Source organism: Lampetra fluviatilis, chromosome 44 (genome assembly GCF_964198595.1).
Source record: "Lampetra fluviatilis chromosome 44, kcLamFluv1.1, whole genome shotgun sequence".
In the NCBI taxonomy this organism is placed as follows: domain Eukaryota; kingdom Metazoa; phylum Chordata; class Hyperoartia; order Petromyzontiformes; family Petromyzontidae; genus Lampetra; species Lampetra fluviatilis.
The window spans coordinates 2,072,811-2,091,082 of NC_136318.1; the positions used below are offsets into that span (position 1 = coordinate 2,072,811).

General features: G+C 48.2%; 1 protein-coding gene across 2 annotated transcripts in view; it reads right to left on the reverse strand.

Moving 5' to 3' along the window:
- CAMKV (CaM kinase like vesicle associated) overlaps positions 1-18,272 on the reverse strand; it is a 139,235-nt gene that overhangs the window by 21,945 nt on the left and 99,018 nt on the right. For both annotated transcript variants that reach the window (XM_078876360.1, XM_078876359.1), the window contains exons 4-7: positions 9,808-9,939; positions 8,922-8,996; positions 2,914-3,052; positions 2,076-2,196 (exon numbers count right to left, since the gene is read on the reverse strand). In XM_078876360.1, coding sequence (XP_078732486.1) covers positions 2,076-2,196; positions 2,914-3,052; positions 8,922-8,996; positions 9,808-9,939 — 467 coding nt within the window. The remainder of the gene's footprint in view (positions 1-2,075; positions 2,197-2,913; positions 3,053-8,921; positions 8,997-9,807; positions 9,940-18,272) is intronic.

The window sequence follows — 18,272 nt, forward strand, 5'->3', positions numbered from 1 at the left end:
GTCCCATGATATAGTTTGTTTAGATTACACGCGGGATCTTTGTCTTTGGAGTTTGTATGTTATATACCTGTTCTGGATGGGTTCCCTCCAGGTTCTAAAATTCTGTTCCTGTAGCGCAAAGCACCACGCACAATGTGACTGCTTTTGGTCAAACAGCCCAATCCTGGAACATATATGCGACGTTCGGCCGTGTAAGTGGTGAGTGCGCTTCACTACAAAACCCAGCAACCACGAATCCGATTCAGTGACGATTATCTGAACCGGTCCTGGGCCTTCCCTAGGTCGACTCAGCCTCAAATAAGTACCTGGTGTGGTGTGTAAAAAAAACATCGCCACTTCCTGGCAAGACTATACTATAGGGGGGGTGTTAGGGTGAGAGATGTTCGTCTTGTCATTTCGTATGCAGATCTCAGGAGCCTTACATGCTAATGATAATTTTATTCAAACATACCTTGCCGTATTAAAGGCCATGTCTGCAGGCTTTGTGGGGCCCTATTTTTACCGGCACTCCCTCAGAGGGGCTGTCTCTGTTCGACTGCCCTTGTTCCACTACGCGTTACATTCGAGCACTGCGTGCCGTGTTCTGTCTAGCGGGAGCAGGGATGGTGGAGGTGTGTGTGTGTGGGGGGGGGGGGTAATGCTTGATTCCCCTCACTGCAAATGCTGCAGGAAAATGGCAATCTCGGCCACGGCTCTTTTCAGATTGTGTTTTTGCCCCACTTATTTCGAATGAGAAAAGCACAAAAGGTTCCAACGCCGGCGTTCTGCAGCCCATTTGTGACTTGTGGTGTAAGCTGTCCTCTATTCGGCGCCGTACTCGCACTGCGTGTGTGCGCGCGTTCACCGTGGTGGCAGAGCGGACAGCGCTACGCTTTCACGGCCATCGCCAGTGACGATTATCTGAACCGGCCCTGGGCCTCCCCTCGGTCGACTCAGCCTCAAATGAGCACCCGCTGCGATGTGTAAACATCGCAACTGGGGAGACAAAGGTGGCCGGGCGTGGGTCTGGCCACCCACCCACCCCCTCGTGTGCCGTGCCGGCCTTCATAGGTGCTCGCTAACAGCACTTGCCCAACAGTCTCAGAATCAGAATGTGCATTTCTACTGGAGGAATCCTATGAGCCATAAAGCCCTTTTTCCCAGATGTCCAGTCAGGCTGTACGGATGATCATTGTCTTTGTTTAAGTTGTACATCCTGCGTGCGGGCTTTTGGTGCTGGTTTATTGTTCGCGGAATAGTTTAGTAAATACAGAACTTGCTCCTCGATTGACCCGGCAACAGCTCTGCTCAGCCTTAATAATAATAATAATAAGCTCTGCTCAGCCTTAGGACCCTTCTTTTGGAATACCTCCGCAGTAGAGTCGTTCGTTGCGCCTTTGTTTACAAGTATCTTGCACGTGGCGTTACAAAAACAAACAAAAAAACCGCACGGAAAAATCAACAAACGTGAGGTGGTAATGCTCGTGACACTGCGCTCCGGCACAGAGGGGGTTGACGGCCCAATTAGCGTGCTGCGATGCAGTGACGAGTCAAAGCCGCTGCGAGGATGACCGAAGTTCGCGTGATGCCTTGCGCTCCTCGATTGCGAGTCGGCACATCAGCAATCATCGCCCCCGACTGCCAGACTAATGGCGACTCGCATGCCCGGTGCCCAAGTCGCCTTGCGCCGCACCGAGACAGCTGCTGCTGCTGCCACTCGGGATGCCGCTTTTCAAATGTGTTGACATGAGATGCGACGATTGCGAGCACCCCGCTGACCTCGTCGAGGAGCGCAGACCACGATCACGCGAACTCCGCTCACCCTCGCAGCGGCGGCAGCGGCTGTGTCGGGTCACCGCATCGCGCGGCGCTCTCAGATGCCGTCTGGAACGTTTTTTATTCTCATACGAGGAAGCCATTGGGAGCTGAGCACTTTTAAATCATCATCTAGATCGATGACTCATTCCTTTGGAACTTATTTTTGCGTTTAGTTTGTTGTCCTGCCCCCCGCACCTCCGTTTAGCACGGCTGACTACGTACGGCGCGAAAGAAGTTCAACACACATACGGCGTTCGTAACCGACGCTCACCACTCACCCAGGTACTCGGGCGTGCCGCAGGGCTCCTTGATGAGGCCGTCCTCCGCGCGTGCCAGGTGGAAGTCGCTGATGACGATCTTGGAGTGCTTCAGGCGGTTGTAGTAGACGATGTTCTCGAGCTGCGCGAGACGACGACATCATCGGGGCGACACGGACGGGGCAACCTCGGCGCGGCACGGAGGTCGCGACGAACAGAGTCCATTGGGCACGAAACTCGCTGGCCCAGTGGGCAGCTTCTGTCGGACGCGTTTCTCGCTCGACGCTCGGTCTCGCTGTCAAAACACTGGACGGGATACTGCGGTGGTGGTGATGATGATGATGATGAGAGCTTGAACTTGTCAAGCGGATCCAGCACACGGCGGGGGCTAGGAGATGTTAACTACCTCGCCTGGTGAGCAGGAGGTCGTGGGTTCAATCTCGACCCTGACGCCTGCTGTGTATTTAGAGTTTGCGTGTCTCTCGCATCATCATCATCACGATGGCTAGGAGATGTTAACTACCTCGCCTGGTATGCAGGAGGTCGTGGGTTCAATCCCGACCCTGACTCCTGCTGAGCGATGCAAAACGCTCCGTGCAGCAGGGAAAACACAACTCACTCACACGACGGCGACATCGCGAGCCGCTCCACAGCCGGACCGGCGGCTGTTCAGCGGAGCGCCGGTGCTGGATCTCATTTTAAAAAAATCAACTGCTGCCACCCCAAGGCAGACGCCAATTCCCCCGATTGCACCGTGCGTGCGCTGAACATCTTTCGCGCCGTACGTAGCCAATCGCGCGAATCGGGGAGGTGACGGCGGCGCCGGCCCCACCACCCTGGCCGCAGGGCGGACACGCACCTTGAGGTTGCGATGGACGATGCCCAGCGAGTGCAGGTAGGCCACGGCCTCCAGCACCTGCTTGATGACCAGGCTGGCGTCCTTCTCCGAGTAGTAACCCTGGTCCAGGATCCAGTCGAACACCTCCCGGCCCGTCGCCCTGCAAACCCACACACAGCACCAGCACCACCACCACCACCACCCAGAGGGCACACGGTGAGGGTGAGCGACGACCTCTGAGACGACGGCTCTCGGAGTCTGCACTTGCGATTGACCTTTCACCGTTGAATTAACCGGTCAATTGCCAACAGGTTGCTGTGTGTGCCGTTCGTCAAAGGCCAGCTTGACCACTGTAACTCGCAGACCTGCAACTGCTCGCTCGCGCCACTGCTGGCGGAATGGGCCTCGACTAGAAGGAGCCCTAGACAGCCCCCCTCGCGACCGTATTTGGCCTACTCTTCCATGCGAGTCGGACAACTTCAAAGGGGTGGGAGTACCCACACTTTACCCTACCACACGCGGCCTTCACAACATGGCACTCTTCCCCAGGTGGCCATCTGCTTTCGTTTCGTCCACATTCATTCATTCGTTCGTTATTTGTCCACCTTACGTGACCCCCCAAGTCCTGTGCGAACCACAACCTTCGCCGTGAGACGCTTGGCAAAATTGAAACTCTCCATCGCACTGAATTGTAAAAATGGCAATGGTGTGGTCGGTGGACATCTAGGTGGGGGGGCGGGGGGGGGGGTGGGGGCTTTTTGCCGGCGGCATTACCGCGTTAAAGACACAAAGCCACAATGCCGCTGAGATTCTGGATGGGAATTCAAAGGCATTGTGACCACTCGGAAATGAATGGGCTACCCGTGCACAGCACACGTTCCCGTCACAGATTGACTTTAAATCCCGGCCGGGTTTCATCCGACAAATGCCTTCCTTGGCGCGCGCCCCGTTTAGGACACAAAGCGCGCTTGCGACCCCCGCTTGGATTGGGGGTGTGGGGTCAGCGTCTCCCTGCGAGGCGTCCACCGGCGCGCGGTACGATGAGAGCTGCCAGGCGAGTGGGAAGCGGAGCAAGCAGGCGCTCGAACCTCCGCGGGTTGCGATTTCAACGTCGTCTTTCCCAGCCGGTGGGATTCTGTCGTTCGCTCGAATTTCCAACCGGCGCTGCTAAGCTAAAAAAAACGACCCAACCGTTGCGAGCAGGACCCTCCTGCCAACGAGCCTTGTGAAAAGTGTCGCCCCCCCTCCGCCCCCCCAGCTAAAATGAGCACGGGAAGAAGGCACCGATTCTCGGCTTACGGTCCCCCTAAGCCAACGGAGGTGACTCACCATTGACGCCGCAGGGGGAAACCGCCGAGGTTCAGGACGCTGTGTTTATTGTGCGCGTTGCTGCTTCCTCGGGCGGGTGTTTAAACACAATCATTCGTATTTCACGCGAAAAACACCGTCACCCAAAAAAAACTACGACAATTGGTGGCTTACAATGGTTCGAACATATTTCAAGAGCAGCCTTTTTTTGCCAGAAGTAGACTTGGGGGGGGGGAGAAATGAAGGCTGTTTACATTTAATTGCACCCTTTAAAATGTTAGTAGTAGAAAATAAATTAATAGACAAACAACAATTTCCGTCTGTTATATACTTTGAACCACACTTCTTGACATTATGTGGGTGTCACACCTGGTGTGCCATGTAATTGCATTGCTATTTTTTGCCGGTGCAACCCATGCAATTAACTTTCACCGGCAAATCAGAAGCAAGATGTCCTCGTAATTACAAAGCAAGCTAAAACATACCCAATTAGGGTTCTACATTTAAAAAGAATTGGGGGGGAAATACGCGTTAGGTGGCTTCGGGTGGCTCGCGGTACGGACGATGGCTCTCCCGTCAGTCACGGGGCCATCGCCGATGGGGGAGCGTGGGTTCCGAATCTGGATTTGTGCCACCCACGATTAAACCCAGTTTGCCCAAATCAGTTGACTGCCTCATCCCAGTCACCTACTAGGGAAACCCTTTCAGGCGGGTGGTGGAAATTCTACATTGCTATGGTAGAGCCCAGTCTGTGAAGCGCTCTGTGACAATTTGATCGTGAAGGGTGCTACACTAAATGACGTTCGATCGATGAATACGCATATGATAATCGCCGCCGACTTACAACAAAGCAGCACCTCATTTAACGGGGATGATTGGCTCGGCGGACCACAACCAGGATTTAAACCCGCAACCTTCAGAATGTTAGGACAAAAAATTCCCCCACAGAACAACGGGGAGGAGAGAGGAGGGAGGGGGGGGATGATTGAGCTGGGAGGCACAGCCGTGGCTCAGAACGGCATTAGACCACTCAACGACAAAAGTCCCACGTTGTCCGTCGTGATCACCAATATCGCGGACCGTGTAATACTCGGGGCTATCCGTAGATTCACTCAGGTCTCGGGGAAAAAAGAGGCAACGGGTCGGGAAATCAAAAGTCGAGCAGCGCGTGTACGTATATAGCGCGGTAGGGGTTAGTGCGCTGCGCTACGAACCCGGTGACCCGAGTTCAATTCACGGCCAACGCCAGGAATAATAATCTGAGCCGGTGCTGGGCTTGCCCTAGGTCGACTCAGCCTCAAATGAGTACCTGGTACGGTGTGTAAAAACATCGCCACTGGGGAGGCAAAGGCGGTCGGGCGTGGTGTTGGCCATCCATCCCGTCGTGTGCCGTGTTGGCCTTCATTGGTGCTACTTACTAACAGCACTTGCCCCAACAGTCTGTTAAAGGCTATACGGAAGGATCGTTCCCTTTGTCTATATGAGCGGTTGTCAAGAGCGTGGTCCCTGGAACCACGAGTGGTCCATGATGCTCCTCCAGATGGTTCGTCGGGCGGTTATCCAAATGCAGGGTTGATCCGCAAATAATGACTAACGCTCATACCTTTTTGTTTCGAACATTAATTCATATTTTACTCATTTAATTATAAAATGAAGTTAGGTCAATTACCCCGATTAAACGACTCTAACCCTACAATCTAAAAGCCTTCATAGCTGCGTAAAAAAAGGGGGAAAAGAATCCGTTGCGGTAAATATGAATGCATCATTTTGTACGAGTGGATATTTTTAGCTGGAGATGAGCGAATGTGTGTTTGTCACAGGGGAAGAGGAGGGGGCCACTGGGTGATCCACGTAAAATGTTTACATCGGCAGAGTGGCCTGCGGGCCTAAGAAGAGTTTGACAAACACTGCTCTGTATGAATTGCTTATTTGCCCCTCCCGTGATGTGCAGCATGCCACCGACTGTTTTGTACAGAGTCTTGGGATGTGCTTGAGGGTGCACACTATAAACACACCGTGCTGTTGTTGTTGTCGTTGTTTTTGTTGTTGCTGTTGTGTTCACATGACAGAGTTGTTTTGGGTTAGATCGCGTAGGTCTATAAATGTGTCGTTAAAACCCGCCACCACCCGACACAGCCAACTAGTAAGGGTTGTCACGTAAACAGAACGTGGCCAATTCGTCACTAGTACAGCACAAATGTATAGTAGTGTAGTGTATAGTGTAGTATACTAGTACAGCAGTAGTGTATAGTGTAGTGTATAGTGTAGTATACTAGTACAGCACTAGTGTATAGTGTAGTGTATAGTGTAGTATACTAGTACAGCACTAGTGTATAGTGTAGTGTATAGTGTAGTGTATAGTGTAGTATACTAGTACAGCAGTAGTGTATAGTGTAGTGTATAGTGTAGTATACTAGTACAGCACTAACCGGTGTGTTGGAAAGCAGATACACAACATTTGCAATCTGAGTACGAGGTTTCGCCAGTAATTACAACTAGCTTCATCAGGCGACAGCCAGATTTGTGTTCACAGTTACGTTTCTTCACACTGAGCGGGATTGGAGAGCCGGCTACATTTTGTGTCTATCTTCCACACAATTGCAGCAAAGTGGAACATTTTAACATGGAGGAGGAGGAGGAGGAGGACGCTTTCGCGACCAATATCACATCCATAATACAGGATTCTTTGGGGGGGCTATATCACTTAAATATATAAATGTTGTGCCGTTAAACCAACCAACACCCGACACAGCCAATTAGTAAGGTTTGTCACGTAAACAGAACGTGCCAATTCGTTACTAGTACATCACCATCGGTGTGTTGGAGAGCAAATACACAACATTTACAATCTGAGAACATAGCAAACCTTACTAATTGGCTATGGCGGGTTTAACGACACGTATATTTACGCGATCTAACCTAAAAAACCTGTATTATACAGTGAAACATCCCGAAACACCGACGGATAATATCGCGTTCCTGTATATTAAACACTTTTTTTGAGAAGTAAATATATTGATGTGTCTCTTTTCATCTCTCTCTCTCTCTCTCTTAAACACAATGTCCCGTCGCTTCGACAGTAAAAAAAACTCTGCATGAAACAAGTCAACGAAGTCCAAACTCAATGTGCGCGATGGAGTCAGTAAGAGTTGTGAGCAGGTCGTGGGTTCGTCATTTATTGTGAAAATTCGGTCACAGTTCCTATGACCTGCACTGTTTCATTGCTTTTATGGCTTTATTTTGGTGATTTTCAAAAGGTTTTTTGGTTTGGCCATGTTTGTTTGTTGTAGTACAGAGTTAGACTGATGGCCTTAATCTAAGTTGTCTTGTGGTTGTTGTTGTTGTTGTTTGACTTGCATCCCACTGGGATATTTACACAGTGTTGGTGTACGGTGATTTTTCTGCAATATTTTGCTGTCGTTTCTTGCATTTTCTGTTTGCACATCGTCACTCTAAGATGTTTTCTTGTTCATGTTTTTGTTTTTTGTTTGTTACGGTTGCACCCGATTCAAGAGCCGAAAGGCTCACAGGGCTATACCTAATAAATTAACTTTGAACTTAACAAAAAAAAATCCCAAGCGCCACCCATCAAGCATAAATGAGAGCATCACCAGAATTCTGTCCGCAACACTTCTCTCTCGCCCTGCTCCACTTGGGAATTCCCTCCCATCGTCTCTTTTACCCCAAGCTCTCATGATAATAATGACGACGACGACGATGATAACTGCGCAATTCAAGAAACGCGTTAACTTTCATCTGTTAAATATTTTGAACGCGCTGTTTGTTACCGGCCACTTGGAATTTCGGGCCTTTAGGCCTGTGCTCAGCCACTGTGATTTTTAATTTTTAAAGTGCCCCCTTAACTTGATTTGACCATAGCATGTGTACCTGGTGCAGTGTGTGAACATTGGCATCCGGTGGAAGGCCAAGGTGGCCGGGCATGGCCCTATCCATAACATCTGAAGTGCACCACGCCGACACTTGCAACCTGTGGCCTGGAAAGGCTTAGCCTTAGGGATGCTGTCCACGCTTATCGTTGTCAGCGCGTACGCACAGACACTGCCCATGGCAATGAGAGATCGCTAAACATCCCCAGGGTTGCGACTGCAAACACCTGGAGCCTGTCCTGTTGCTTTCACGGCTCCTACCCACGATGTGAACTTACCTTTCTCGCCAGAAAAGGGGGACCGCCATGACCATCAAAAGTAAAACAAAAAAAGGACTTAAAATGTGAACCTATTCAGCCCGGCATTCACAGATGAAAACTAAATGAACCCTTTCCCATTCCGATGACGTAAAGTAACTTCATTTCGTAAGACGAACCGAGGCTCCCACAAGGCCACGCGGGAGGACGTGGCACAATTTGGCACCAGCTATCATAGAGAGCGGTCGTGTCGCTACTACGCCTCTCTAAAAAACATTAACGCTCACCGCTTGCATGTTCAGAGATTCAGCGGTGTACGAGACACCCACCCTGCAACTTGCAGACGTATCTGAGCAGGAAAGCGGTTAATGTCACAAAATGCACCGGTGCAGATTGACGTAATTATTTTAATGGCACAGTTCCCCCCCCCCCCCCCCCCGCTTTAAACGGAGGATAATACATTATGCACAACGAGGGGCCTTGCTTTTAAGAACGATGGCGCATTTGATGAACTCAAAGTTTGAGTGCCTGCTTGTAATCGACGGGCGAGCGAGGTGGTGCCGGGTGACGGACTCACAGTTCCAGGAACACGTAGTGCTCCTTGCGTGTCTCAAAAGCCTCGACCATCTGCAGGATGTTGGTGTGTTTGACCCTGGAACGCAAGGGGGCACGGGACGCGTCGCACACATGTTATTGCTGCTGCTGATGATGATTATTATTATATTGATGATGATAATGATGATGCTGCTGCTGCAGCTGCCGATGATGGTGATGATTATCAAGATGATGAAGTCGGTGCTGATACTCTTAATAACGATGATGACCCTGCTGCTGCTGATGATGATGATTATAACTGATGATGGTTCTGCTGTACGTATGATGAACTTCTTTCGTACTGTACGTAGCCAACGATGCTAATTGTGGTGCTGTTATATATGATGACGTTGGTGACGCTTCTGCTGTTGATGATGAACATGCTGCTGCTCATCATGATGATGATAGCTTCCGCTGTTGACTATGAAGCCCATTTTGCTGCTGCTGATGATGATGATGGCAATGATGATGATGCTTTTGCTCTCGATTATGAAGCTGCTGATGATGCTTCTGCGATCGATAATGACGATGACGCTGTTGAGGCTCAATCCGCTGCTGCTTTTGATACTGACAATTGTTATTGTGATTTCACAATCGATTATCATTCTGATTATTACAACAATGAAATATTAACGACAGAAAAGCCTTCTAGATTTGAAGCTTTTGTGACTGCAAGGATTCATACTCTTTGGGTTTTTTCGGTAAAGTCACGTAGGTAACAAAATAATAATAAAAATACAATAATAGAAATAGTAATAATAATAGTATTTCTATTATTATTTATATTATTTTATTTTTATTATTTACCGAAAAAAACCTAAGAGTAGCAAAGCCTTCGCTGAAGCCGGCGCGTCGTCGTCAACACTCACATCTTGAGGATTGTGATCTCGTTGTTGGCGATCTTGCGAACTCTGCGTCCGTCCTTCTTTATGAACTTCTTGCAGGCGTAGACCTTCCCCGTCGACTTGTCCTTCGCCCGGTAGATCTCGCAGTATTCCTCTCTGCGGTAGACGGGCCGGCGGAACACAGCGCGTCGTCGCAACTCCGACCCGCGTCCGACAAGCTTACAATTCCCGACTGCACAGTGCAGGATGAACCGCAAAGCGAAATCGGCTTCGAGGGATATGGTGAAACGTCTAAGTCTACACCGCATGTATATGTGGTTATATATGGATGGGGAGCGGTGGCGTAGAGGTTAGCGCGCTGCGCTAACGAACCCGGCGACGTGGGTTCGATTCCAGCTCACGATTGTCTGATCCGGTGCTGGGCCTCCCCTAGGTTGACTAAGCCTCAAACGAGTACCTGGTGCGGTGTGTAAACATCGCCACCGGGGAGACAAAGGTGGCCGGGCGTGGTGCTGGCCACCCACCCCATCATGCGCCGTGCCGGCCTTCATAGGTGCTTTCTAACAGCACTTGCCCCAACGGTATGTTAAGGCTATACGGGGGATCTTTGGCTTTGTTATATACACGTAAGGGGATGTGGTAGTGTGAAAAAACGCCTCTCTGTTCACGCAAGCCACCGTACAGTGCCGTTGGCAGCGTCTACGCCGTTGGCGGAAATTCCACATTGCCAGAGCGAGGGTCAGGCAGCCTTTTCAGAGGATGACCACCTTTGACTTTGAAAAAAAATTAACGAGCGTACTATCCGGAGGCATCATATCGGAGGCATCGTATTAAAGAACGGTAATTGGGCTTAGGCAGGCGACGTTCCTCCAGACGGGACTGGTGACAGAATGTCAGCCAAGGAATTAAAAGCATCTCAAGGGAATGAGGATTTAAATGCTATTCAGCACCCGAATACAATCAGCGTGATTCATAATTTAGTTTTGGGTCAGATCGCGTGGGTGAAATGTGTGTTGTACTCGCTCCTCCACCCGATGCAGCCAGTTAATAAAGTTAGCATGCGATGAACAAACATGCAGATGTATTACCGCTTCAGTAGCACCAGCAATGTTCGAGAGCAATCCACAAAATACAATAACTAGATGCAGACATTTCGCCGGTAGATACAACCAGCATCATAAGGCAGTTGCCATTATTGCGAAAACTCCCTCCAGTCTTGGGCCTTAAATCAAATAAAAGATGAATATTTACCAGGTAAGAACCACTGAGCTATGTAGATCTTTTTCAGAAGTGTCCTGGCCACAAATGACACCTCAAGGAAGTGGCTTATCGTGTGCAAATTTATAGCAGCCAAATACTCGAAACGCACAATTCAAAATGTGGAGAGAACAAACGGAGGACCCGGAGAAAAATCCAAGCGTCCATGGGGAGAACACGCAAACTCCAAATATACAGCAGCAGGCGTCAGGATCGGGATCGAACCCACGACCTCCTGCATACCTGGCAAGAGTTAACATCGCCACAATTTTACTCACGTGATCTCACCCAAAAAATCTAATACGAATCGTAATATTGGTCGCCAAAATAATCCTACGTGTTAAGTTGACACCCGATATCTCAAAGTGCTTCAGAAAACAAGACAATGCCCGTGCTGTAAAACCAAACACTAAAGTGTCTTACTTTAAGTAATTATCATGCTGTTTTTTTGGTGGTAATTACGGTGGCAATCTGTGTGTGCAAAGCACTAAATCAATATATTTGCATTGACCGTTAGCACGTGTGGCATCGCAAAACACTTTCGCTTCGAGTGATTAAGGCGTTACTTTACAAACGTGAACAATCGCAGTGTTTTTTTGTGTACGGCAGCGTCATTCAAGTATCTGCATCTGTAGAACATAAAGAACCAGTTGCATCTACATCTGCAGAACGTGAAGAACCAGTGGCATCTACATCTGCAGAGCATGAAGAACCAGTGGCATCTACATCTGCATAACCTGAACAACCAGTGGCATCTACATCTGCAGAACATATAGAACCAGTGGCATCTACATTTGCAGAACATAAATAACCAGTGGCATCTACATCTGCAGAACATGAAAAACCAGTGGCATCTACATCTACAGGAGATTGTTTAACTTTTGAAGCCATTCCCCGTGTTTAGGATACATGCCATACAGCGTGTTTGTAATCGACAGGAGTGAAGTTGGACGTACGAACAAATCGACTTTACGAACAGACCTTTGGAACCTAACTCGTTCGTAAGTCGAGGAGTCCCTGTACAGATTTTTGTTCCCGACGAGCCGAAGTGCGGGCACCTCCCCACGCCAATGCGAGGGGGAGTATGGAAATGAAACAATTAGAATATGTGTTTTCCCTTTCTGTCAATAAAACAGGAGGCGTCTTCTTGGTTCTTTCGGTAAAGTCGCGTAGAAGGGAAATAATAAAATAATAAAAATAAAACATAATAAAATACAATTGTATATTATTATGTTTTATACAAACAAAAAACACACTATGATAATATATGCATTGCCCTTGAAACTGATTGGTCCACACCAAGGGACGGCTTTTTTTTGAGCCTCGACAAGGACAATGCATATATTATCATAGCGTGTTTTTTGTTTGCATTTACCTGCAAGTATTGTGGTTAATGCAGACATGAATCCTTGTAAAAAGGTTTCAGTTTTATCGCCATAAAAAAGGGGGAAAACCCTATTATTATATTTTGGTACTGGCAAAGGAGGTCTAATGATGAAATACACAGTCACCAGCAAACAAATGAAACTAAACGCTACAAATGCACGCGATGTGGCGCTAAAAGCACCGCGCACAACACGAAAGAAAAGTCACGTGGTTGTGGTGGTCATCGCGCACGCCAAGCGATGTCGCTAATTAATAACTGGGAGGCACGTATGGGCACTGCCATTTCAGACTCTGCCAGTACCACCGATGTCGAATTAATAATTAACATTGCACCTTTGTTCACTGCTGGACGCAGTCCAAGAGGCAATCCGAATCTGGTGGGATTTCAATGACACACATGCCCACAGTTGAACATGCATCTCAGACCGTATGGCCCACCAGATGTCCAACCCTGTGCACGGCAACCTTAAACCATCATTTGCGCTGTTATTTCAAAAACGTTTCAATCGAGCCGTGCGGCAACGCTGAGCGGAGCACTCGGCTTCACGATTAGGTCGCGAGTTCAAATCCCGAGATGTTTCGTCAGCCCACCGATGAAATGAGTAACCTCGTCGGGAAGTAAACAGTTGTCATCCAATGGATAGACAGCGGACTGATCCTTGACCTCAGCAACATCGACTTCCCGCCACGTTGCTTGCGACCACCAATCGAGATGACCCCCCCCCCCCCAAAAAAAAGAGTGATTTACGTATTGCGACGATGATTTATCAGGTCACAGTACTCGGGGTTCGTCCGTTGGGCAGAGTGCTCCAGAGGGCTTTCTTATGGGACTGACCCCATTAGCGAACGTTATGGAAAGCTGCGCCCTCATTGGCCGAGCGGGCCACGTCGTGACGTCACACCGTTCAGAATCTTGTATTGATACTGCAGGAGGAAATCCGATGAGCTATGAAGCTCTATTTCACAAACGTCCAGTCGGGACGTTACAACAACAAGCAGTGCAAAAACACAAGGGTGCAAAGTACATGCAAGGTAAACAAATCATCCAAACACGTAAAATAAAACTAAACCATCCCCACCCTACCGGGCAACGCTCCCAGAGGTATTAACTTATTTTTCAGAAGCCACCTGGCAATCACAGATGATTGCTCAGCGCAGTGGCCCATCATTTGGACAATTATAGCAGCAAAATAATCGAAGTGGTTCAGTAGGAGCCAAAGTCCCACCTCGTAGCAGCGCCACGCTATCTGAGAGCCATGTTCAAACCCAGGATGTCAATGGGACCGGCTCGGTGGTTGTGACTGACACGTTATGAATGTCTTAGATCCTCACTGAATTAGGGCCCGTTTGGAATCCCTGGTCTCTGTCACAGGAATGTGAATGGTCCACCACTGGCCCAGGACAGACAAACAGGCAACAGAGCTAAGCCCTGCCCAATGCTTGCTTGAGTAGGGAGAATTTTTTTTTTACTCACTTAATGGACTCATATTCTTAGGTTTTTTCGGTAAAGTCACGTAGGTAAAACATCAAAATTAATGAAAATAAAATAAAATAAAACAAAAATCACGACGTTTCCGAAACGTCGTGATTTTAGTTTTATTTTATTTTATTTTCATTAATTTTGATGTTTTACCTACGTGACTTTACCGAAAAAACCTAAGAATATGAATCCTTGCAGTCACGAAAGCTTCAAATCTAGAATTAATGGACTGACTTGGCCCACGTTTTGATATTCACAGGGCCCATTGTCTAAGGATGCTGACCATGAGGCGATACGGCATGACAGCCACCATCGGATGTCCTGGGGCTTTGAGCACCAACTGAGCTCCTTTAAAATAAAATCAAACCAGCATGGCGCCTGAACGCGGACTAAGGGGGTCACCGCAGCCTCGCACGCACGCGGACTCCGGCTGCTCAGCACGGACCTAATCAGAATTCACACTTCATCCTCGACTTTCCAACTCTGCGGGTAACACAAATAATTCAGGCTGTTTTTGCACACGATGCACACTACTCACGGACCCGTCGGCTCATTCGCGTCCCTAACATGGCAGCTACAAAAACATCAAATTAAATAATTTTCACGACCAGGAACGCATCGGCTAGCGTACCGCGTTCCTGCAATCAGATTACCAATGGTAGCAGTAACACCGGATTATTGCTCTGTTTTCGAAATCGTGTTATACGTTGCATCAGCCGGTTGATTGCTCTCTGTGATCCGTGGTGGTTCAGAGGTCAGAGCACTGAGTCAGCGCTGCTGAGATCCTGGGTTTGTGCCTGGGCTGTCACCCACAATTAAACCAGGCCATCAAAAGTGATGAGTTTGTGGTCACGGCCTGGTTCGCCGACGACTGTACACCAATGATATCACCTAAAACGTAGGTTTGTTTGTTTTTTGCCCAGATAATATTATAATTCGTAATAGATGTTTGCGGTTAGGCCACGTGATCATCTAATTGCAAAATTCGATTGTGAGGATTAATATTCAGCTTCACCGGTGAGCTGAACTAATAATACTATCTTCTTGGTTTTTTTCGGTAAAGTCACGTAGAAGGGAAGTAATACAATAATAAAAATAAAACATAATAAAATGAAACAATTTCATTTTATTATGTTTGTTTCATTTTATTATGTTTTATTTTTATTATGTTTTATTATTTTATTACTTCCCTTCTACGTGACTTTACCGAAAAAACCAAGAAGATGAATCCCTGCAGTCACGAAAGCTTTAAATCGAAATTTAATAATACTAATAATTATTGGGGCGTTAAATGCTCGCACACGTGAAAATAATTGTGTATTGGGTTGTGTCGGGTGGTGAAAGATTGCAGGTTTATACAAACCACTATGCGGCCGAAGCCAAAAAAAATGATCGCGGATCACGTGAATAATTAAAACAAAAATCTGACACCGGGAGTCATAATGCACGTCTGACTCTCATACGAAGAACACCGATCTCACAGTAGAGTATACGGGGAAGTCTGCCCCCCCCATTGTGTCAAATTAAAAGACCACTTTTGAAGTTGTTCTTTTCAGCAGAAGTGCTGTGACAAGAGCGCAAGACTTTCCGAATGGATTATTATCTGTGTCGGGACAACACTCTGCCAGCACACTCAGAGCACAGTTGCGTTGAGGAATATCTCACGAAAAGAATTCAAGTTCAAAACCGCCGGGGGGGGGGGAGGGTTTAATAATTATTATTATTATTATAGAAAAACATTATCACACGAGTTGCTTGGGATAATAAAAGCGTACAAGAGCAGTCGTGTGCATACAGATCATGGATCTAGACCTGCCAATGCAGCAGCATACTTGAATCTCAGAGGCTGTATCAGCCTGGACGCAAGATAATCATTCAAGGGGCATGACCGCAAACAGCATCAAGTGAGGCAGATTACATTACTTTCAGCATTCCGACAATGTTGGAATTAGATTACTCCACATTATTTCTGCAACCTCGCGTAATTAAGCGATCAAGCTGGATTACCTTTTAATGAAAGTAACCCTCTCAACAACCAACACCAACCGCTCAAGCCTCCTGTCCGGGTCAGTGGCCCAGTAACGACATTATCAGCTCAGGAGGAGAGGCGATCGGTCAGGAGGGGGGCCCCAAAATATGATTTGTCTCGCACGCTCGCACACAGGCGATTCGACATCGCGGCTCCTCTAGCCTCATCGCGTCAATGCGTTTAATCCGAGTTTTTCAACCTCTTGATATGCAAATTATTTTGTCAAGGCGCCCTTCCCCCCCTCCATCCCAGCTTAAATAGTCGCTCCAAGCCTGGAGTGTGTCATTCAGACTCTGTCTACTCGACAGACCTGCTCTCCACCTGAGGACGGCTGCTTGCGTTGTGGCCGAAACGTCATGATAATTATTTTATTATGTTTTATTTGTATTATTTTATTATTTCCATTCTACGTGACTTTACCGAAAGAACCAAGAAGACGGTTTTTATTCTTTAACACTGTTGTTCAAAACACATCTCGTGGTGCTTGTCAAGGGAGCCACAACTACCACCCCTCCCTCTCCTGCCTATTTTAAAGACAATTTCAGATCTTTTCAGAGATGTTCAGAACATTGACACTTTGTGGGCATGCAAAATGTCTCCGTGCTCACAATATTGACCTTTCTTGGACGTTGCACTCCGATCGTGTTTTTTCTGTTTATTGTTTGCCGTCGTGACGTTCTTACGCCTGTGAAAAAGAGCTTTATAGCTCATAGGATTCCCCCTGCAGTAGAACTATTCTGATTCTAATCAGCGGATGCCACGTGACACCGCATTTGGCGGGAAAACCTGCGGAAGGTGGTATCGTTGCACGTGGTTGCCATTTCGTGTTTTCGGATCGATCGATGGTGATGCCACGTTAGTGATTCTTCTTCAACGGTGTCCTGACTAAAGCAACACCGCGCATCAGCCCCACTCCCCTTGCCCCTGGCTTGGCCACAGAGCCAGATGTCTCCTTGCGAAACCACCGTATCACCGTCTGATTCAGGGCACGGCACGGCACATAGCTAGCCATCTACTTGTGCTTTCGTGTGGCTGATGTGGATGCAGAGCGATCAGCTACAGTGAACACATTGAGGTGGTCAAGCCAGACAAGCGCGTGACGAGTAGCAGAGTGTGCAATGATAATAGCCGGTGGGAAGCCGTTACCCAAATCGTATGTGGCCCTGCGCTGGCTCGGATGTGCCAGTGGAAAAGAGGTGTAAGGTTACAAAGCAGGCCACCCAGCACAGCAAGTGTAAATACAGACTTGAATAATAGTCAATACTCTGTTAATATTACGCATGGATGTTGGACTTCTTTCGAACCGTACGTAGCTAACCGTGCTAATCACAGGTGCGGGGTAAGGGCGACAAACTAAACACGAAAATCAGTCCATAGCTCCAGTGGCTTCCTAATAGTGGAGGGAAGAACATTCCAGATGGCCGCTGGAGCGCGTCTGAAAGCGCACGACGCGGTGGCCACCGTCTTTGTTCGACGGCTGAGCCAAACGCCGCCGCTGCCAGGATGAACCGCAGTTCGCGTGATGATGGTTCAAGCTCCTTGACTAGGCCAGCAAGGCATTGCGGTTCATTTGTTGCAAGTACTCTGTGTGTGTGTAATGAGTGCGACCGTATGTATACGTTCAGCAGCCGGAAACCAATGCAGCTCGGCGAGCACTGGACGGACACGGTGGGACCTTGCAGCACCCGTCACGACACGTGCCTAATACTGTTGTACACGCTGCAGCTTGGTAATACATTTGCCAGACGTCCCGTAGAGCAGCGAGTTGCAACAATCGAGCCTTGTCGATGCACTACGCTGCGCGCCACCGTGTTGGCTACGTCACGACTCGATAGTGGTCGACTGCGTCGCAGAGCCCTGATATGACAATTGCAGGGACCTGACGATATTTTGCACGTGGTGACCAAATGAGAGATTATGGTCGAGTATGGTGCTGAGGCTCTTTAGAAACGTGTAGAAAGCTGCGTCACATAGTCTGCGATTGCCACGCCTGATCCTTCCACAAATTGTTTTTTCTTTTGCCCGAGCCTGAGTGCCAACCGGCAGAACCTCCGATCTTTCTGTATTAAGCAGAAACATGAAGCGTGTTTTATTAGTATTGCGAGACTTTGGTGATATGCATGAATAGATATTAATAACATCACTCTTGGTAGTGAGGCAGTGTTGCATACTCTCACGATCCCAGGTGCAACGCATGATAAGTCATGAATATTTATCGTGACCAAATGCAGCGCTGAAATTGTCTTAAACGCTCCATAAAACATGAAAGCGAGGCAAGGTGGAGCCTGAAACTCAATTGACAACACGGGTCCTTCTCCGTAACAAAATAAAAAAACG